The sequence below is a fragment of the Petaurus breviceps genome, unplaced genomic scaffold, assembly GCF_028583685.1.
Source record: "Petaurus breviceps papuanus isolate PSGF00001 unplaced genomic scaffold, PetGlider_PUasm1.0 90723, whole genome shotgun sequence".
In the NCBI taxonomy this organism is placed as follows: Eukaryota; Metazoa; Chordata; class Mammalia; order Diprotodontia; family Petauridae; genus Petaurus; species Petaurus breviceps.
The window spans coordinates 1388667-1410768 of NW_027187323.1; the positions used below are offsets into that span (position 1 = coordinate 1388667).

At 40.6% G+C, this 22102-nt stretch overlaps 1 protein-coding gene across 4 annotated transcripts in view; it reads left to right on the forward strand.

Annotated features, from left to right (window-relative positions):
- SMIM35 (small integral membrane protein 35) overlaps window positions 1–21652 on the forward strand; it is a 66547-nt gene extending 44895 nt beyond the window's left edge. Inside the window, exons 1-5 of one of the 4 annotated variants that reach the window (XM_069066694.1) lie at window positions 8263–8463; window positions 16038–16154; window positions 17182–17215; window positions 18397–18539; window positions 20719–21652. In XM_069066694.1, the coding sequence (XP_068922795.1) occupies window positions 16091–16154; window positions 17182–17215; window positions 18397–18502 (204 nt within the window). In that variant the 5' untranslated portion in view covers window positions 8263–8463; window positions 16038–16090 and the 3' untranslated portion in view covers window positions 18503–18539; window positions 20719–21652. Of the gene's footprint in view, window positions 1–8262; window positions 8464–12939; window positions 13022–16037; window positions 16155–16676; window positions 16850–17181; window positions 17216–18396; window positions 18540–20718 lie in introns of those variants that run through there. The other 3 variants (XM_069066693.1, XM_069066692.1, XM_069066695.1) reach the window with 3 other exon arrangements.
- Window positions 21653–22102: the final 450 nt, after the last annotated feature.

Genomic DNA, 22102 nt, shown 5'->3' on the forward strand with positions numbered 1-22102 from the left:
GCAAGATTAAGCAACGCATGGAAAAAAATGTGATGAGCATGTAGTATTTTATACCCCTTCCTCTCCCCCTTCCCCCACAAAGGAGAGGAGGGAGGTATCTTTTAACATCTCTTCTTAGGTGCCAAGTCTGATCATTATAATTTCACAGGATTCAGTTCTGATTGGTTTATTGTCCTTTCTAGTTTTGTTGTTTTAATCATATATATTTTCCTGGTTCTATTCACTTTGCATCAGTTCATATGAGTCTTTTCATATTTCTCCATATTCATAAATTCTTATAGAATAGGAATTTTTTTTGGAGGGGGGAAGGTAGGGCAATTGGGGTTAAGTGACTTGCCCAAGGTCACATAGCTAGCAAGTATTAAGTGTCTAAGGCTGGATTTGAATTCATGTCCTCCTGACTCCAGGGCCGGTACTCTATTCATTGCACCACCTAGCCGTCCCCAAAATAGCAATATTTAGTTGTTTTCCTATAGCACAGTTTATTTGGACATTATCCAGTTGACAGGTGCCTACTTTATTTCCAATTCTTTGCTACCACAAAAGAGGATACTGTACATATTTTCATATATGTGGAGATTCATTAATTCATTTACTTATTTACCATCTATCTCATTGCTTAGTGGTAGTCTCTGAGCCAGAGTGTGTAAATATTTTAATCACTTTGTTCAAATAATTTCAAATCGCTTTTCAGAATGGGTAGGTTGATTCATAACTCTACCAAAAATGAAATAGCAAGGTTTTTTTAAAGCCCCACCAATATTGACTTTTCTCATCTTTTGTCACCTTTGGCAGTGTAAGTTTTGTGTAAGTTGAAACCTCTAGGTTGTTTTGATGTGCACTTCTGTTATTAGTGATTTGGGGCATTCTTTTATGTAGTTATTAATAGTTTACAATCCTTTTTTGAATCTGTTTATTCAAATCCTTTAACCACTTATCCACTGGGGGATGCTTTTGGTTTTACGTATTTCTGCTAGTTTGTCTATATAGCTTGAATATCAGACCCTTATCAGAGATGTTTGATACAAAAATTTTTTTTGTTTGTGTAAAAGCCTTTCATTTTATTGTAATCAAAATTATATTTGTCTCTCTAATCTGCTCTATCCCTTATTTGGTTAAGAATTTATCTCATAGGGGTGGCTAGGTGGCACGGTGAACAGAGCACTGGCCCTAGAGTCAGGAAGACCTGAGTTCAAATCTGGTCTCAGACACTAAATACTTACTAGCTGTGTGACCTTGGGCAAGTCACTTAACCACAACTGCCCTGCCTTCACCCCTCCAAAAAGGAAAAAAAAAAGAATTTATCTCATATTGACAGCTGTGAATGACAATTATTTGCTTCTTTCCTAATTTTTTTAATGGCATGATATTTCCTGTCAAAGTCACATCCATGAGGGGGAAGAATCAAGATGGAGGAGTAGAAACAGGACTTCCAAAGGCCTCTGGCTTCCACCTCCTCCAATTCATGTAAAAGGTGACTCTGAACAAACTTTGGAGCTGTAGAACTCACAAAATGACAGAGAGAAGCTAACCTCCTGCTGAGGACAGCCTGGCAGGCCGGCAGAAATAGGCCAGCACAGCTCTGGGAGCCGAGCCCAGCCCCTCACGAGTCAGAGGTTTTAGCTCCAGGGTGGGCCTGACCAGTCACTGGCTGGAGGGACTTCAGATCACCAGCAGCTGTGGAGGTTTCCAATATTATCAACACATAGATGCTAAGGACAAAGTGAGAGGTCAGTGCAGTGTGGACTTTGGGATCCAGTGGTTGGGAGTGCCTTGGCTTTTGCCCCCAGGGTGAGAAGTGGCTGAGGCGGCTGCGAAGCCACACATGACTGCTTCAGCTCCTGGTCTGTAGATTGTAGGGGGACCAAGCGACCAGTCTGAGGGGTATTTGCTCTTGCTTTAACCTGCTTGGATATGGATTGCAGTCTAGGGTAGAGGTCCTGAGGTATGTGACCGGCTTGCCAGAGCGTGTGGAGGCTTCAGAGAGGGCACCCAACTAATACCTTCGGCAGCTGAGAAAACCCCAGAGTTTGGGACAAAGCTCCACTATCTGGTAGCAGAGTCCTACTGTGGCAAAAAGCCCCAAAGTCACGTAATTGAGTGGCAATATGAGTAAACGAGGGAAGCAAAGCAAACAGAGGAATCCAAACATTAGACTCCTATTTTGGGGACAAAAAGGATCAAAGCATGGAACAGGAGAAAGACAGTGAAGTCAGAACTCCTGCACCAAAAGCTTCAAAAAAAAAAAAAAGCTGGTTACAGGACATAGAGGACCTTAAGAAGGATTTTGCAAAGCAAATAAGAGAATTGGAGGAAAAATTGGGAAGAGAAATGAGAACAATGCAAGAAAATTATGAAATGAGAGTCAACAACTTGACTGAAGAAAATAACACCTTAAAAAACAAACTAACTCAAATGGCAAAAGAGGCTCAAGGGGGTGGCTAGGTGGCACAGTGAGTAAAGTGCCCGCCCTGGAGTCAGGAGGACCTGAGTTTGGTTCTGGCCTCAGACACTTAACATCCACACTCACAGACACACAAAAACTAGCCGTGTAACCTGGGCAAGTTACTTAACCCCAATTGCCCTCCAAAAGGCAAAAAAAAAAAAAAAAATAAAAAGATTAAAAAAAGAGGCTCAAAAAGGCAACGAGGAGAAGAATGCCTTAAAAAGCTGAATTTGCCAGATGGAAAAGGAATCTCAAAAGCTCATTGAAGAGAATCATTTCTTCAGAATTAGATTGGAGCAAATGGAAGCTAGTGACTTTATGAGAAATCAAGATACTATTAACCAGATCCAAACAAATGAAAAAATAGATGGCAATGTGAAATATCTCATTGGGAAAACCACTGACCTGGAAAATAGATCCAGGAGAGATAACTTAAAAATTATTGGACTACCTGAAAACCATGATCAACAAAAGAACCTAGAATTCATCCTTCAAGAAATTCTCAAGGAAAATTGCCCTGATGTTTTAAAACCAGAGGGCAAAATAAAGGTTGAAAGAATCCACTGATCACCTCCTGAAAAAGATCCCAAAAAGAAAACTCCTAGGAATATTATAGCCAGGTTCTGGAATTCTCAGATCAAGGAGAAAATATCACAAGCAGCCAGGAAGAAACAATTTGAATATTGTGGAAACACAATCAGGATAACACAGGATCTGGCCACTTCTACACTGAGGGATCAAAGGGCTTGGAATATGATATTCTGAAGGTAAAAGGAGCTGGGATTAAAACCAAGAATCACCTACCCAGCAAAACTGAGTATCATGTTTCAGGGGGAAATATGGGCATTCAATGGAATAGAGGACTTTCAAGCATTCTTGATGAAAAAACCAGGGCTGAATAGAAAATTTGACATTCATATACAAGAAGAAAGAGAAGCATGAGAAGGTAATCAGGGAAAAGAAATCATAAGGAACTTATGAAAGTTGGACTATTTACATTCCTACATGGAAAAATGATAATTGTAACTTATGAGACCTTTCTCAGTATGAGGATAGTTGAAAGGAATATAAATATAAATATATATATGTATACATACATATATATGTCTATATAGAAGGGTATATGGGCCTATGAATACATATGTGAGTGTGTGTATATATGTATACAGGTATACATAGAGGGCACAGGACCAATTTAATAGGAAGGGATGATACTTAAAAGGTGAAATTAAGAGGTGAGAGAGGAATATAATGAGAGGAGATAGAGAAAGACAGAATGGGGTTAACTATCTCATATAGAAGAGGCAAGGGAAAATGGTCACAATGGAGGGGAAGAACAGGAAGGCAAAAGGGAAGGGGTCAACCTTTATTCTCATTGAATTTGGCTTAGGGAGGGAATGACATACACACTAAATAGGGTATCTCACCCTACAGGAGAGTAGGGGTGAAGGAGATGAGAGGGGGGATGATGAAAGGGAGGGCAGGCTGGAGGGGAGGGAAGTTGGAAGCACCTACTTTTGAAAAGGGACAGGATCAAAGTAGAGAATAGAACAAGTGGGAGGTGGGACAGGAGGGAGGGAAATATAGTCAGTCTTTTACAATATATCCACTATGGAAATGTTTTGCATAGCTACACATGTATAACCTATATTGAATTGCTTATCTTCCCAGTAAAGGTGGGTGACAAGGTAGGAAGGGAATGAATCTGGAATTCAAAGTTTTAAAATAAAATGTTTAAAAAATACAAATACTATTATTAGTATTATTTTACATGTTACTGGGAAATAAAATATACAGGAACTGGGGCATAGTGATCCACCGTGCCCTACTGGAAAGTCAGAGGGGGTATGGGAGAAAATATGGGAGAGAGCAGATTGGAGGAGGGGATATCCAGTGGGATTGCTATTTTGGGGTGGTGGGTAGGGGAAAAACGGGGAGAAAATTTGTAACTCAAAATCTTGTGGAAATGAATGATGTAAACTAGAAGTTAATAAAGTTTTTGATGAAAAAAAGAAAGTCAATAGATGTTATGTAGTAAATATTAACTAGAGATACCCCAAGGTGAAAGGAAGGAACAATACAGGAATATATTACAGTTGTGGAGTTTATGAAATTGTTTTCAAATGTTGCATTTAAGAAAAATTAAAATTACAAGGTTCTGCTCAATAAAAAAAACAAAAACAAAAACAAGTCATATCCATTTTGAACTTATTGTGGAATATGGCATAAGATGTTGTTATAAGCCACAATTGTCAGATTCTTTTTTAATTTCCCCATCAATTATTGTCAGGAAAGTTGTTCTTTACTTGGTAATTTTTGTTTTTGCATTTATAAAACATTAGGTCAGGTTAAATTATTAATAAAAAATTAATTAAAAAAAGGAAAGGAAGTAAAGTTTGCTATTCCTTAATATAAGGATCAATCCTGGTGCCCTAACTTGGCCCCAGTAGTAGGGAGTGAGGTGTCATATAAGGTTTTGAAGGTATCTGGAGAGAATGGCAGAAATTCCACAACACAGTGTTGTACCTTCACTCATTCACTTTCAACATATTACAATGTATTGCCCAGTTAAGGGGATTTATGGATTATATTATATAAACTCACCTTCACATAAGCAAAGTTTAAAAGATGAGTGAATTTAAAAGATTTCTACAAAAAAACCCAAACAAACCCCAAACCAAAACACTGCCCCCCCATACACATACACAGGTTGAAGATAATATAAGTAATGACAGCATAAATGAACAAGAAAAATGGGGGAGCTTAGAATTCTCTTACCCCTAACAGGAGCTCTTTATCAGTCAAATTTTGAGACAAAAATAATTTTAATCAGATCTAACAAGAAGTTACGCAATCTTGTGTACGACACGGAGATTCATTGGTTATCTCATGGCAAAGTGCTTAAAAGAGGCCTTTGGCCTTTAAAGATGAGTTAAGAAATTTTCTTTTGGAAAACAAAACCAAAAGCAAACTAAGTGTTTCAAATTTTCTGAACTTTCCTATATTGACAAGTGACTGTCAGCAGTAGGCTACTTAGTGAATGTTTTTGAGAAAATAAACTTACTTAATCTGTCTCTCTAAGGTAAACCATGAGTAGAAAAATAACTACTTTGCAAGGAAACTTATGCTGAGGAGAGAGAGTTTTGAAAGTGAAAATCTGAAAATATTTCCATTATTCTGTTGTTTTGCAGCTCTTCATGTCCTGTGTGTCACCAGTGAGGTCTCTTTTTGGTACATTTCAAAAACTTGGAAAGAGTATTTTCAAACCTTTTCAAATGAAAATTAAGGGTATACGTGAGTTCTGAACTTATTTGTTATTTGTTAAAATTTTAATTTGCTAAATTTGTTAACAATTTAAAAGTGCGATACCTTTTGTTTGGTTTCCAACATCAGAAAAGATGGGAATTTACTAGCTGAATTTACTAGTTTTTGCAAAATGTGAGATTGAAAAATAAGGGTCATGATTTTAAAAGTGCAGCCAGTGAAGCACTTTTTCCATTTGTATCTCTTTATCTTTACAAGGTCTCTTTTGCAGCTATGATATTCATTAAAAGCAAGTGTAGAAATAAAATGAACTTGGAGGAACCATATATTTATATTACCATATCACAAAATGTTAAACATATATTTTAAAAATATCCCTCCCCCTACTATAATCTGACCTAATTCTAAAAATGCAAGGAATAACAATAAAATTAGGAAATAAATTAAAGGTATAAAAATAGTCAAAGAAGGAACAAAACAATTCCTGTTTGCTGGTGTCATGATGGGGGGCAGAGGAGCAAGTTTTCCTTCTGAAACATGTTTTTAAAGATACTGAGTTAAGTAAGAAAAACTGACAATCTGGGATAAATTGGTTCAATTATGAGGGTTTTTATACAGGATAGAGAAGGAAGGTTAAAAAGGATACATTAGTGTAGGAAAGAGAAAGAAGAAAATGAAATTAGCTATTTCTCATAATTGGGGTATGTAAGAAGGGTATGTAAACATGGAAGAAGAGGAGAAAGGTTAGGGCATCAAATGAACCTCACCCTTATATGAAACTACAAAGACTAAAAAGGTAGGAAGGGGATGGATAAGTCAAGAAGGGCTTTAACAGCCAACAGATGATTTTGTATTTGATTCTGGAAGCAATAGGGAACCACTAGAATTTATTGAGTAGGATGGCAACATGGTCAAACCTGCGTTTTAGAAAGATTAATTTGAAAGTTGAAGAGAGGATAGACTGGAGTAGGGAAAAACTTGAGATGGGGAGATCAACCAGCAGGCTATTATAATAGTCCACAAGTGAAGTGATGAGGACCTGAACCTTGTTAGTGGCATGTCAGAGGAGAGGAGGGGTCATATACAAAAGATAATACAACGATAGAAATGACAAGACTTGACAAGTGATTGGATATGGGAGGTAAGAGAGAATGAGGAATTGAGGATGGCACTAGGGTTATGAGTCTGGGTAACTTGGAGAATGGGGTGCCCTGAAAGAATAACACATTCAGTTTTGGATATGAATTTAAAATGTCTGTGGTATATACAGTTTGAGAGATCCAAAGGCAGTTGGGAATATGAGATTTAAGGTCAGGGAGAGGGTAAGCCTGGACTAATGGATCTGGGAATCATCTACATAGAGCCCCCAGGGGCTGATGAAATCAACAAGTAAAATAGTATAAAGGAACAAAGAGGGCCCAGAAGAGAGGTTGGGGGACATCTATGGTTGGCAAGAATGACTTGCATTGGGGCAGCTAGGTGGCACAGTGAATGGAGCACCTGCCCTGGAGTTAGGAGGACCTGGGTTCAAATCTGACCTCAGACACTTAACACACAAACTTGCCATGTGACCTTGGGCAAGTCACTTAACTCCTGTTGCCCTGCCTTCCCCCCTCCAAAAAGAAAAAAAAAAGAGTGGACTTGCATGAAGGTCTAAAAAAGTCAAGAAGGATGAGGACTAGGAAAAAGCCTTTAGATTAATCAATTAACAGATATTGGTTACACTTGAATGATAAGGTTAGAAGCCAAACTATAAAGAGTTAAGAAGAATGGTGTCACTTACTATGGATGAGCTTCTTGTTTAACCATGAAAGGGAAGATAGATATAATATGATAGTGGAGATGAATGGATCAAGGAAGGGTTTTTTGAGGGTGGGAGAGGCATGAGCATGTTTATAGGCAGAAGGTAAACAGCTAGCAGACCCGGAGAGAGAGATTAGGGAGAGAGCAGGGATGATAGAGGGGGTGATATGTTGGAGAAAACAGAATTGAATGGGATCACTTGAGCATGTAGAGGGGTCTGCCTTGGCAGGAAGGTTCACCTCTTTGTAGGAGACATGAATGAAGGAGAAGATAGTAGCAGAGGGCACTGAGTGACATAAGATGAGGAGAAAGGGAGAAAAGGAAGCTCTTGGAGAATGGCCTCTTTTTTTTTCAGTAAAATATGAGGCAAGGTTCTCAACTGAGAGGGTGGGAGAGGAGGAAGAACCATGAGAAGTTTGAGGAAGGATGAATAAGTTCAGAAATACTGGTGTGGTGAGTGGGACAATGAATTGATTAGACAGGTATAAAAGGATTGTATTGCCATAGTTAGGACCCAGTTGAGATTAAATATGTAAATTTGTAGTGGACCCAATCAATGTGGTTTCATGATTTCTTTTAGCCTTGTTGGCACCGTATGAATAGTAGTGAAGGCACATGGCAGTAGTAATCCAAGGCTAGAGTTTGGCAGGGCGAGGTATAAAAGGGCGTAGTCAGGACCCAGTTGAGATTATGTGATACAAATTTGTGGTGGACCCAGCCAATACGGTTTCATGATTTTCTCTAGGTTTGTTTGGTAGCATATGAGTAGGAGTGAAAACGCATGAAGAAGTAATCCAAGGCTAGGGTTTGACAGGACAAGGTCTTCAATAGGGTGAAGAGATAAGGGACTTGAGAGAAGAGGACAGTGTAGAGTTGAACAGATTCTTCAAAGGCTCAAGATGGAGAAAGTCAGAGAGTGTAGTCAGAGCCTGAGAAGGAACATACAAATAGTGAGTTATAATTGAAACTTGGGTTTGAATTGAAACTTTCACTGTACCATGCTGCCTATCATACGGTTCTGGGTTGTGTAAAGGGATTTGTGATTCTCATATTAATTGATATGATATGTGTAACGAATATACTAATAATTTCGATTTCTCAGAGCTCCCGTTTTTCCCAGCAGATTCTGGCTTGGGAGTCAGGGTGCAGCTTAGGGTGATTAATCAAGAAGTTTTGACACGCTCATAATTTCTACATTCTTATGCTCGTGTATCTTAAGTGAAACGAATCAAAGATTGTAAAACCTGTTCCCATCAGAGAATTCTGGTTCTGAACTCCACTAAGTAATCACAACCTCCAAGAGTTGAGACAATTAATTTAAGAACTATTCCCATAGAACTGGAGAACACCTGTATTGTCCTGCACTCATGGGTTTGCCGTGGGAAAGAACTCAAGATCTGGAAATGATTGTGTTGTAATCCACCTCCCTCTCTTCCCTCCCCACTGGTGATTTATGTATAAAAAACTCTGTCTTTATTCCAGAACGAGGAGCTCTCCTTCTTAGGAGAACTGGAGGTTTTGCAAACCACACGCCTCACCCTGAAATTAATTAAACTGCTACTTGATTCCTGACACACCCCTCTCTAGCCTGCTCAGTTTTAAAAGTCTCTGGCTATTCCCAGGTTTGAGACTGGTCCAGTCTGGAATGCATTTAAAATTCCATTAACAATAGAAAGAATAGTCTTGCTATAGTTATCTTGACAATCTTCTTTCATTTTTCATGTTTGTTTTTCTGAAACCAATTTCACCCTTGAATACTCTTGGGATTATCTCTTTTGGTCGGGTCTCTCATTAAACTCTTTGTAAATGTGTTCTTGGCCCTCTTACTTCTCACTGTTTTATGAGATGATGCTGCTTATAAACTTGCACCATTCTCCACTGGAAGACTGTACAAACAAGTCCACATTCTTGTTGGGTGTTGCCTTACTTGGCGGCCTCATATCTCTCTACTTGGCAGGGAGATTAAATATTTGCTGACTGAAGTGGTTGTTTTTTTTTTCTTTTTGGCTTACTTGTGGCAAATGATTTGCATCAGTTAAGTTTCCTTAGGAGATGATGGTTGTCTTTAACAAAGTGTTTTTTGAAAAATAAAAGTCTATTTCCCATTTTGGAATGGCCAATGACTTTTGATTAAATAGGTTAGGTCACATTTATTTTGCTAATATTGTGCCATCTTTTTATTCTTTGTTCTAATTTGGTATAGATTTTGATTTTTGTTATAAGTAGATGATCTGCTTGTATTTGGACAGCTGGTTAAAAAATGGTACCCATAGATAACCAGCCATTTCTTGCCTATTAAGATATCAACAATTAAATTTTTTTAATAATATACTTTGGTGCTCATTATTCATTAGATTGTAAGCTGCTTGAGGGCAGGGACTATCTTTTGCCTCTTTTTGAATCCCCGGCACTTAGCACAGTGCTTGATGCATAGTAGGTGCTTAATATTTATAATACTATAATAATAATGTATAACAAATATAATCCTTGTTTAATGATTGCCCATGTCCATTGCCTTCTGATTTTTATCTTGAAGAAAGCATCCATGATGTATAGGCATGAAGCTGCTGTCTTTCTTTCTTATTCCTGAGTCACATTTTCTAATATATTTTTCAATATTCTCCTCTATATTCACCTTTGCATTGATGTCACTGGATTTTAAAGGATATGTTGATTTTAAGCAGACTCAGGAAAACAGTATATGCAGCGTACATGGAAAGAACAAAAAGCCCAAATTGAACACTGTGAGATTATGTGTAATGAACAAGCTTGGCCCTAAAGGAGAGAGGGGAAGATATAATTTCCTCCCCCCCCCCTTTTATTTTGCAGAGGTGGAGTACCATAAGCATAGAGCATTGTGTCTTCCATCAGACTTGGATGATGTGTTGACTGGTTTTGCTGAACTCCTTCTTCCTCCTTTCTTTAGTATTTTTTGGGCATGGCTCACTGGGTACAGGTCTTAGAGAGGAAGATATTCAGAAATAAAGGTTATGAAAAAACAAAAGATGCCAATACAATTTTCAGAGTATACATTGACTGAATTTGGAGTGTCTTTTCAAGTTCTTGATCTAGAACGTTACTATCCCCTCATCCTTTGAAGCAATAATCTTCATAGTGGTATTTTTATAAATGCTCTTAATGGATATTTTCATTCAAGGTGACCAAATATTTTATGAAATGATTTTTCCCGTTGCCTTTGAATGAATGACAACACCAAGTTGGCCAACACTATTACCTTGGGCAAAGCACTCAACCTGTCTGGACCTCAGTTTCCTCACCTTTAAATGAGTGACCTGAGGTCCCTGGAAGCCGTCTCATTTAGCTACAACTTCCTTTTTGTCTTCTGCTTTCATCTGCAGCAAGATGATAAATACTGACATGATCTAGTTCATCTAGCAGGAGTATATCTACTTAGTCCCTGGACAAGTATCCTACTAAGTTATGTTTACAGGTGACATAAAAAATATACGATGCTTCATACTTTCTGCTTCTTTCCCCCAACTCCACTATACCACTGCAGAGAGAAAGAGGACTGCATGGGACTAAGGGCCATTTTCTCTTTTATTTTGTTCCCTGACTTGCCTAGGCTGGAGAATACATCCCCTAGTGGTCAGCCTGTTTATGATGGGTCTCTCAGTATTTGGCCAGGCTTGTCCTTGGGATACAGGAACTATCTGTTTGCCAGGACCGTATTCAAAGACTCCAATAGCATAGCATGGTCTTTGAAAATCTGTGGTGACCATCTCACCATGATGAGACATGTTAATAGAGACTTCCATGCACACATATTTTGTGGAAATTGCATACCTTAAAGCACTATAGAAATGTGAGTTGTTATTATTTACTTGTCTGTGTACAAGTGGTATCTCTCGGTAGAATGTAGGCTCCTTGAGGGCAGCGACTGCTTCATATTTGTCTTTGTGGAAGCAAACTCCAGTACACTATAGGCATTTAATAAATACTTGCTGAATTGACTGTACGAAATGAAGTTAACAGCAACACCACCGACAATAGTAATAGTTGCCTAGTCCATCTCAGGGTCGCTGTGGGGAAGGGGCATCGTGCATTGCAAAGTGCAAAGATCATCATGTACTTTGTACCTTTAAAGAGCCACATGGCTAACATGTTTTTACTGTCACCTTCCCCATACGTAGCCTAACAGCCTGAGTGAATTATTTACTGGAAGAAGGTCATAATAGGTTACTTCTCCAAGAGGTCAGCATTCCCTGAACAAATTTCAGGAGGTCAGCCCTTGATGTTCTCAGCTTTATTTATTTAATTTTTTTTTGCATTTTGGAGGGGCCATTGGGGTTAAGTGACTTGCCCAAGGTCACAAGGCTAGTTTTTGTGTTAAGTGCCCGAGGCTGGATTTGAACTCAGGTCCTCCTGACTTCAGGGTTAGTGCTCTATTCCCTGTGCCTCCTAGCTGCCCCTGATGTTCTCAATTTTAAATCCTTGATGTAGGAAAAGTGCAGAATTCAGATTTGCCCAAAAGGCCCTAGGGAGATTTCTCACTGAACTCTGGAGGGGTCTGACTCCCCCTGCCATTCTTTTCTTCGGCATGATATGATGGAAAGGGCACTGGACTGGGACACAGGAGACCTGACTCTGGTCTAGTCTCTGACCCTCCATAGCTGTGTGACTCCATAGCCATGCATCTCTCTGAGTCTCAGCTTCCTTATAGTGAAATATGAACCGCTAGTTGACCTTAAAGACCTAACATTCTAAGTCTAGTTGTAAGGAAGGTTGATTTTTAGTTTAAGTAAGGTGGATTTTAGTGTGTATAAAGTGGATTTTTGTTATTATTTCTTAGAGTTCAGTTTCCCAGGATCCATAGCCATAACAATATCTTGCTCCCAGATATTAGATATGAGTTCCCACAGTTACAGTTCAAAACATCTCCACCATGCTTGTGCAGCATTATATAATGATAAATAATATAAACATCCACTGAGACTGTATAGTGAGATACAGGGATGGGGTGATGTAGACTTGTGAGGCCGTTGCTGTCTGTTGCCCCTATAAAGCAGGTGGGCAGTGGGCAGTGAATAGGGAACCTTAGGGCTGAATGCCCACATGCTGTGTGTGCCTCAACTGGCTCCCATTGAGGCTTGGGGGAACCTTAGGGTTGAGTGCACAGAAGCTGTGTGTGCCTTGATCTGCCCCCATCAAAGCTTGGGGGGAATCTGTGCTTGCCTCAACTGGCCCCCACTGAGGCCTGAGGGGATTTAGGGGATGCACAAGTTGTGCCTGTCTCCACTGACCCCATCAAGACATAGGAGTAGTTGCCCCTCCCCCTTCTCACCAGCCCCTGAGAGAAGGGTGATTAGGTAATGCTGTAGGAGTTTGTCTTCCCATTATCAGCAAACCTCTTCTGAGAAACTAAACTAGAATAAAGTAAGATTATTAAGCCCTTCTTAGTGTTTTTCCTGTCTGACCAGATCAAGAGTGAACCTGTGCCAGCAGCCCTCCTGTGTACACTAGTACACAAGGATCTGCCACAAGGGGGTATGTGCTTCCCAGAAATGATTGTGCTTTATCCTTTCCTCAGTTGTAAAGACTCATTACAATCAGGTTTGTCTTTCCCAGCCTCTCAGTTTGTAAGAGTAACATCTGTACTGGACTTCATGGTCTAACAACTTCACCATTGCCCAAAAAACATGAAGGGGGAAGTGGTTGAGATAGCCAGACTGGGTTTGATCTCTTATTTACCCATCATGAATGCTGAATGTTGAATCTAGGGGCAGAAGACCTAGGTTTGAATTATCTGTGTGACCTGGGAAAAATCACTTGACTTTTCTGGGCCCAAGTTTCTCTATCAATAAAACAGAGGAATTGGATTAGATAATTTCTGTCACTTTTAACTGTCTAAAATGATTCAAGAGCCAGGTTTAAGAAACATGGCTCAAATATAACTTCATGCTGGATAGATCTTAACAGGTGATTTAATAGTTAGGGAGAGTGAAGATAGGACCCCAGCCATTGAAGACAGTGCCATCTGGCTAAACATGTCATATTGATCAATGCCATATTAGGGAATAAAGTTTACTCAGAGCAGTGGTCCTCTCTGTGAGGGACAGAAACCTGGGCCTAAATAGAAATTGAGGCTGATCTAGGGTGGCTGCTCTTGTGGTCTTAGAGGTTGGTGGTGTGATTAGGGAAGGGAAAGGGAGGGTAGGCAAATACTGTACTGATGGTGAGATTTGAAGAAAGAGGAAGGTAGTAAAGTTTTCTGCCCGTTGAAATCCATTCAGGGTGATGCCATTCTCCAAAGAGATTTCCCTTAATTTTTGACCCTCACTACTCCCCCAAAACTGGGAGTGATCTTTTTCTTCTTAACTCACGTGAAGTACTTTGTCTTAAACTCTCTTCTCCTTTGCACTCATTGCCCGTGGCCTTGTGTTATAGCTACTTGTGTATATGTTATTTCCCCTATCAGACTGTAAACTACTTTAGAGCAGGGACTGAATCATTTTTATCTTTACACGTCCTCTGCTCCCCTGAGGGCCTAACACATCTTTTTGCTAGCACCACCCTCCATCCCACCCCAATTACCTTGTATTTACTTTAATCTTTCTTTTTTTGGTTGTCTTTTTTTGATCTTGTCAAGCTTTGGGGGTTTTGTTTTGTTTTGTTTAACCCCCCTTTTGATGCTATTAAGGAGAAGAAGGGGTGCATTCATTTCTTGAGAGGCTAAAAGAGCTGGGGAAATTTTGGGTTTCCCAGTCTGATCAGGGAGTGCTCTAACTGAACCCAAATCTACTCAGGCTGGGGGTGGGATGGTGGGGGTGACTTCTAAGAAATTTTTAGAAGTTCTTGGAAAGTGGACCTGACCTCTTTGTACAGAAATACTTAAAATAGCCCTTTTTGTGGAAGCAAAGAATTGGAAACTCTGGGAGTGTCCATCAAATGGACAATGGCCAAACAAATTATATAGAATATGATGGAATACTATTGTGCTATCAGAAATGATGAAGGCAACACTATCAGAGAAACCTGGGAAGATTTGTATGAAAACTGATACAGAGTGCAGTGGGCAGAAGCAGGAGAACAATTTATACATTACAAAAATATTGTAAAGACAAATAACTTTGAAGACTTGGGAACTCTGATCAGTGTAATGTTGTTTAGTCATTTTTCAGTTGTGTTGGACTCTTTGTGGTCCCATTTGGGGTTTTCTTGGCAAAGATACTGGAATAGTTTGCTATTTACTTCTCTGGCTCATTTTTACAGATGAGGAAACTGAGTCAAATAGGATTAAGTGACTTGCCCAGGGTCACACAACTAGTAAGTGTCTGAGGGCAGGATTGAACTCAGGAAGAGGAGTCTTCCCAAGTCCAGGCCTGACACTCTAACCACTGTGCCACCTAACTGCAAGATCAGTGTAATGGCTAATCACAATTCCAGAAAACAGTTGATAGAACAGACTGTCTTCCCTGAGAGAGGGGTGATAGACTCAGTGCAGATTGAGATATATATATATTTGAGACAAGTCCAATATTTTTCTTGATGATACATATTTATATATGTTTGGATTTTTGTTTTGCTTTCTCAAGTGGAGGGGGAAAGGAATGCAAAAGGGAGGGGAAATGAATCTTTGAAAATAAAATAAAATTTAATTAAAAAAAAAAGAAAATAGGACTGGGATTCAGCTGGTCTCTACCATTTTTTCACTGCTCCAGGACCTTCCTTCACAATGCATCTTTTGGGGAAACATAACCCAGCCTAAGTAGAAAGAATCTGAGAATGTACAATGTACCTGTCTCCCTGCTTCTGAATCTGAATGTCTGTGTTGAAAACAAAACAAAACAAAAACCTAATTAACCTGAATGTTGTGGCAATAACTGGAAAAGATTTGGGCTGGAGTTGTATATTATGGCATGGTAGATAGAGAGTGGGCCTGAGTCAGGAAAATCTGATTTCAAATTTGGCCTCAGACACTTACTGGCTATGTGACTATGGGTAAGTCACTTAACCCTGTCCCTTATCTATGAAAAAGGCTGGAGAAGAAAATTGCAAACTATTCCAGTATCTTTGCCAAGAAAACCCCAAATGGGGTCATGAAGAATTAGACATGGCTGAAAATGACTGAACAATAACAAAAGTGTCAAATATTATTTTCATTACATCACCTCTCTTCTCGTACAATGGGGGAAACTCTCTCCTGCTTTGTCACTGCAAGGGACACCTCAGGGGAATCTCCACTATTATTCCAGAGGGTGTCGATTCTCTCCTCTTCTCTCCTATCTTCCATGTTATATCCAGGCCCAATAATCCAATTATGTCACGATGATTAAGGTGATTCAAAATTACAATTTATGGAGGAGAATGATGTGGGCTAGAAGGAGATTGGTTCCTCTGAATTCTGGTTTCTTTTTAATTTGGACTCCTCAATTCCCCAAGGCCAAAGTCTGGGTCTTAGATTGGCTTTGCAAGGCCTGCTCCCATCTCTGGCTAGCCTGGGACATTGCCAAGGCCTTCCTAAAGAGGCTGACGGTACCCTCTATTCTTGCTCTCTCTGCAGGTGAGGAGTCCATCAATACCTTGGGTCTGATTCTGGGAGTGGGGCTATCACTCATGGTAGTGTCCATACTCGGCTACAGTCTGGCCAAGTGGTACCAACACGGATACTGCTGGGAGGGTAAGTACATACCAGTGCCCTGGGAGCTTTGCCCACTCTTTTGGGGCTCACTGCCATCACAGCTGGGGTGGAGTAAGGGCGTGGGCTGCTTAAAGCAGCATGAGCTGTGTTTCTACCTGAGCGGAACACAAAAATATTTCCTGTGGTTGAAGTGGTTGGAGATTTTGTCAGGCAGCTGACTGTTTGAAATGTGTATGTGTGTGTTTGTGTGCATGTGGACTGTGTGTGTGTGTGTATGTGTGTATACACAGAGGAATAAGGGAGGGTGATGAAAGAGAGAACCCAAGGTTCTTACTGTATCTTAGAAACATGCAACCTTCTGTTGTTTCTGCCAACCAGTTGTGCAAAAAAGTAGTTATGAAAACAGATGGCCTGTGGAACTGTCTGTAGGCTCTAAGGCAAAGGGCACCATAGGGTGTACTCTATCACCCCCATCCTCCCAGTCAGTTAGGTAGGTATCTCTTTCCTCAGAAATTTGTCTGTGGGCCCCTTCCTTGGCTGGCCAGCTCTTACTGGTTCACTGGAAGTCTACTGAGGTTCTTTGACAGGGCTCCCAGCTGCTGGGTGTATTCATTTCTGGATACCCTGAGGACTGAAGCAGTTAGTTGAGTGCTTCTGGAATACACTGGGGACCAAAGAAGTAGGGTAAACCCTTCCCTTTCCCCCATTTCCCAGGATTGTAATGAATTTAGCTGGTAAGTCTGAGTCCTCCCCATTTTAAGATGAGTATTATATAATGATGAAAATCATAACCCACCAAGTAGAAAAGTTTCAGTGACTTAATAAGCCTTTTACTTTCTGGCTCTGTCCCTGGGAAGATGGCTAACTCCAGGACAATGAGAAATATCCCACAGGATACAGATGAGGTCCAAAGAACTTGGGAAATATCTACAACACAGCCTGAAATAAATTCCTGCCAGGACCTCAGTTTTCCCCTACGATCCAACCTGTGAACTAAGACTATCCCAGTAGATACAAGTGTCTCTGTGGAGGGTGCTAATTCTCTCCTGTCTGTTTGTCTTTCTAGGACCTAACTTTGTGTTTAACTTGTACCAGATCCGGTGAGTAAGCTTGGATTCACCTGAAGTCTTCATGTCTGAAAAAGCCCAATTGGCAGGGACATTATCAGCCATTCCAGTGCAATTATAGGCTCATGGGATCAAAGATTTGATGCCAGAAGGGATCTTGGAGGTTATGTAGACCTCCCCACTCATCTTAGAGTAAAGAGTCTGAATGATTTATCTTAGGATTTGAACCCAAGTTCTCTGACTCCAAAAACCACTCTCTGGACTACAGTGACTGGCTCTGTCCTGCCAATGGAAGAGAGAGCATTCATGTTTTCCTCTTCCTTGACTACTCTCTCCTTTTTCTGCTCTTTTACAACTTTAAGGGATCATTTTTTTTTTTGTATTCCAAAGAAGAGCTAGATAGTCATGGAATCATAAGGGATCTTATTATAGCAATTATTATAGCTCAACACTTGAAAACATTCCATTAATAAAAACTAGAATACAAACATACCTATGACAGGTCCTGATACCACTGACCCCTTTAGCACCCTAGGATCTCAGATAATCAGAAATACTCTTCTGTTAGGGCTCTCCCAAGGTAATGAGCTCATCTGGGCCATTATTGCCCCATTTGTAAAATGGGGATAAGGTGGAGTTGAATGGACTGACTAAGGTTTCTTTTAGATTCATAATCCCTGATCCTAAGATCCATCCTCCCCTGCCTTCTTTCCCTTACCCCAATGGATTGAAGTTGCTGTCTGGAAAGAAGATCCATCAGTCAATTAGCAGTATTAATCCCCTGAGGATGCATACACCCTGGTCTGACCACTCTCCACTCTTCTACACCCGGTCCTCTGCCCCCAACCCAGTGAGAGAAGATTCTTGCTGGCCAGACTTTCTCCCAGTTGTGCAAACTAACTGGTAGGGAATGCAAAGAAAGTCTGGATTCCTGTGAAAGCCTTCTTCCTACTCCTACTAAGTTCTACTCCTGCCCCTATTGATAGAGTCTTTAGTGGAAAGAGTACTGGATTTGAGGTCAAAGGACCTGGCTTCCAAACCCCACATGCTTTGATACTTCTCAGGGGTGTAAATGAGCAAATCACTCTCTCCAGAATTTATTTTCATCATCTTTAAGCATGAGATGTTTGTATTAGAGGATGCCTAAGTGTGTATTTCATTCTAGGTCCTATGAAGCTATGAATTAATGACAAGTTGTGTCTCTTATTCCTCAGCAACCTGAAATCCGGGGAGCTGGAGCTGGGTCCTCCCTTCACCATCAGCGGCCACCTCAGCAACACAGAAGGTGGTTATAAGCAGTTCTATGACAGGCCAGTATGAGGCAGGGGAAATCCCCCAGTTCAGGAACCTGTGAGAGGTGAGTGGGGACCCACCTTCTGAGAGCAATGAATTTAACTTGCAAACTCTGTGTGTGTGTGTGTGTGTGTGTGTGTGTTGTCTCAGGATAAGGGGTCCTTTTATTCTTCACTGCTTGATTTCCTCAGCATTTGGCCTGTTTGTTTTCCATTGGGCTCACACCTCCTTTTATCCGTGGAGAGAGAAATCCCTAATTCTAGTCAGAGAGAAGATTACTGAGCAGGGTTTTTGCCTTTGCTCCATGCAAAAGAACCATTCCCTCCAAGGGGCATCATTTTAGGACGTCAATGTCAATTCCCGCACTTGATAAGCCAAGGGACATTTCTTTGGCTCATTATATTCAAACCTTCTGCTTTTATTTATTCAATAATGCAAACACTGTAACTTCACAGCTTTTCCAAGTGTCCACTTTACCTTTGCTTAGTTCTCCCAGCTTTCCTTTTCATCGACTCCTCTCCAGTTTCCCCAGCCTCTCTCCATTTACTCCTTGCCTGGCTTCTTCTCTTCATTTTCTCCTCCTCAGTCGTTCTCCATTTTCTCTTCCCCAATATTTCCAGTCTCTTTTCCACCTACACCTCCCCACTCTGCCTAGTTTTTCTCCATCCTCCCCCTCTCAGTGCCTCTCACAATATACTCTTGTTCTTTCTTTCTGCATTTCCTTTTCTCTCTCAGGGAGGGAAGAGAAGAAAGAAGAGTCAGCTAGAGAAGAATCCTGAGAACAGAGACTTCCTACCTAACCCCTTCCATCTTGATACTTTAGGAAGAAGCTCATGCCTCCACTACTGTTCTTGCCTGGGGTTCTCCTCTCCCCTTAGTCCTCTGGCTTCCTATGGCCATAGAAGAATGGCCCTGGTGCCTCTCACTGGGGAATATGAGGAGTCAGTCCTCTCTGGATGAGCTTGAAGGAGGAACTGGGTCTTCTGACAATGTGGTGTTACTAGAGCTAAAGAGAAGACAGCTCCCCTTAGAGAAAACTGAAAGCACTGAGGACTTGCAGTGCATCTTTGGGTGTATTCAGACCACCTTTGCGCCAACAAACTGTAACCTGACTTGGGCCATTACCTATTAGATCTCTGTCTTTTGTTTTTCCCTTGGAATCCCTTTCTGGACCTTCTTTCCTCTCATAAGAAAGGAGGGAAGGACGCACTCAGCCAGAGAATAATGAAGAGATAGGAACTCCACCCCATGGCATCATTCAACTTACATCCCCCCAGCCTGAGAAATCAACAATGCCTTTAATAAGAGGGAATCTAAATCTGGTCCTTGGACTTCCTGGCAGGAGACAATGTGGTCCTGGATTTGGAGATGCTTGAATCCTGCCATTTATGATTTATGTGACCTTAGGCAAGTAATATAATGCCTCTAGGCTTCGATCTCTCCATCTCTAAAATGAAAGGGCTAGACTAGACTAACAGGTGCCTTCCATCTCTGTATCTATGAACCTTTTATGGTGAGAACACTCCACTGGATCTTTCTTCTACTCTGCTTATATCCTCTTAGGGCCACATTCAGAGACAGCTGGGTGGTAGAGGGGATGGTGTGCTAGCCCTGGACTCGGGAAGACCTGAATGCAAATCTGGCCTCAGACACTGAATAGCTGTGTGACCTTGAAGTAAACCCTTTAACCTAAGTCTGCCTTGATCTTATCTGTAAAATGCGGATAATAGTAGCACCCACCTCCCAGGGTTGTTGTGAGGGTCAAATAAGATCATATTTGTAAAGTTCTTAGCCCAGTACTTGACCAATAAATAGTAGGTGCTTAATAAATGTTTAATCCATTCCATTCTACTTGGCAGCTGGGAGGGCTCTGTTCTCTGTACGTATGACTGGTTACCTCAGGAAAAACCATGCTTCCTATTAGTAGGTGGGTTTATGAGTTTCTCTGATTAAAAAAAAATTCATCTTGTAATCAGGCTTCTCAAACGTAGCTAGGCCACAAACCTCCACCACCAGGCCCAGCTCCAAGCCTTTCTACCTGATGGGACAGTTGTCACCTGTCAGTCCTCGAGGACCCAGGATCACAGATGTCAGTGGAGTTTGTTGACATATCCCTCCAAATCCAACTCCTAATTTTCTGCAGTGACATAGATAGCTATGACAAAGCCTAGTTTAAAACAATCTTTTCTTTGATTCTGAGGGGTTACAGATCAACTTTTCTAAGGATATTTTGTTTTCTCTAGGCACTCACTGCTGTTGACACACAGTGGAGAGAACACTGAACTTGGAATCAGGAAGACCTGGGTTCTAACCCTGCCTCAGATACTTACTAGCTGTATGACTCTGGGCAAATCATTTAACCTCTCTGGGTCTCAGGGTTCTCATCTGTAAAATCGGGGGTGTTGAACTAAATGACCTCTAGCATCTCTTGCATTTCTAAATCTATGATCCCATGATAATGATGATGCATGGTGGAAGGGGAATAGATATTCCACAAAGTGTATAATTCACACATGGATAAGCCACAATTGGATGTAGGTCAACTATTTGTACAAAAATATTCATAGCAGCTCTATTTGTGATGGTAAAGAATTGGAAATTGAGGAGATGCCCATCTATTGGGGAATGGTTGGACAAGTTGTGGTACATGCTCATAATGGAATATTGTGCTAAAAGAAATGACAAGCAGAATGATTTCAGAAAAACCTGGAAAAACTTACATGCCCTGATGCAAGCGAAATGAGCAAAACCAAGAGGACATGTGCACAGTGACAGTCATGCTGTATAATGATCCGTTGTAAGTACTTAGCTATTCTCAGCAATACATTGATCCAAGATGACTCTGAAGGACTTGCGAAAAAATGCTATCCACCTCCAGAGGAAGAACTGATGGAGTCTGACATGCAGATCAAAGCACACCTTATTTTTTACTTTATTTTTCTTGTGGGTTTTTTTTGGTCTGTTTTCTTTTGCAACACGCCTAATATGGAAATCTGTTTTTCATGACTGCACATGTATAATCTATATCAAATTGCTTGCCTTTTTAAGGAGGGGGAGGGGTAGGAGGGAGGGAGACAATTTGGAACTCAAAAGTTTAGAAAATGAATGTTTAAAATGTTTTTACATGTAACTGGAAAAAAATAAAATATAAAATAAAAAAGAGGTTAATAATAACAAGTTTGTTCTGTGGGTGTTCAACTTCTTTATCCTTCAAGGCCTCACCTGATCTGTTCTCATGAGGGTAGATGAAGTGCCACTGGGAATGGAGGATACAAATTCCTGTTGCTTTTCCAGTTGTCTGAAGCAATGCTTAAAAAGTGATTTTCCTGAAGTGCAGACCTGAGCTTCCTCCTTGCCCTCAATAAATTATAGTGGCTTCCTATTATCTCCAGGATCAAGTATAAAGTCCTCTATTTGGATTTTGGCCCTACCTTTCCTTTCTAGTCTTAGGTTTTATTCCCCTCCATGTCCTGTACAATCCAGGCACACACTGACCTTCTTACCATTCCTTGCAAATAATTATCCATCTCCCGTCTCTGGGGCTGTTTCCCACACCTGGAATGCTCTCCCTACTTACCTCTTTCTTGTGGCTTCCCTGAATCCCTTTGGAGGAGGCCCTTCCCAGCT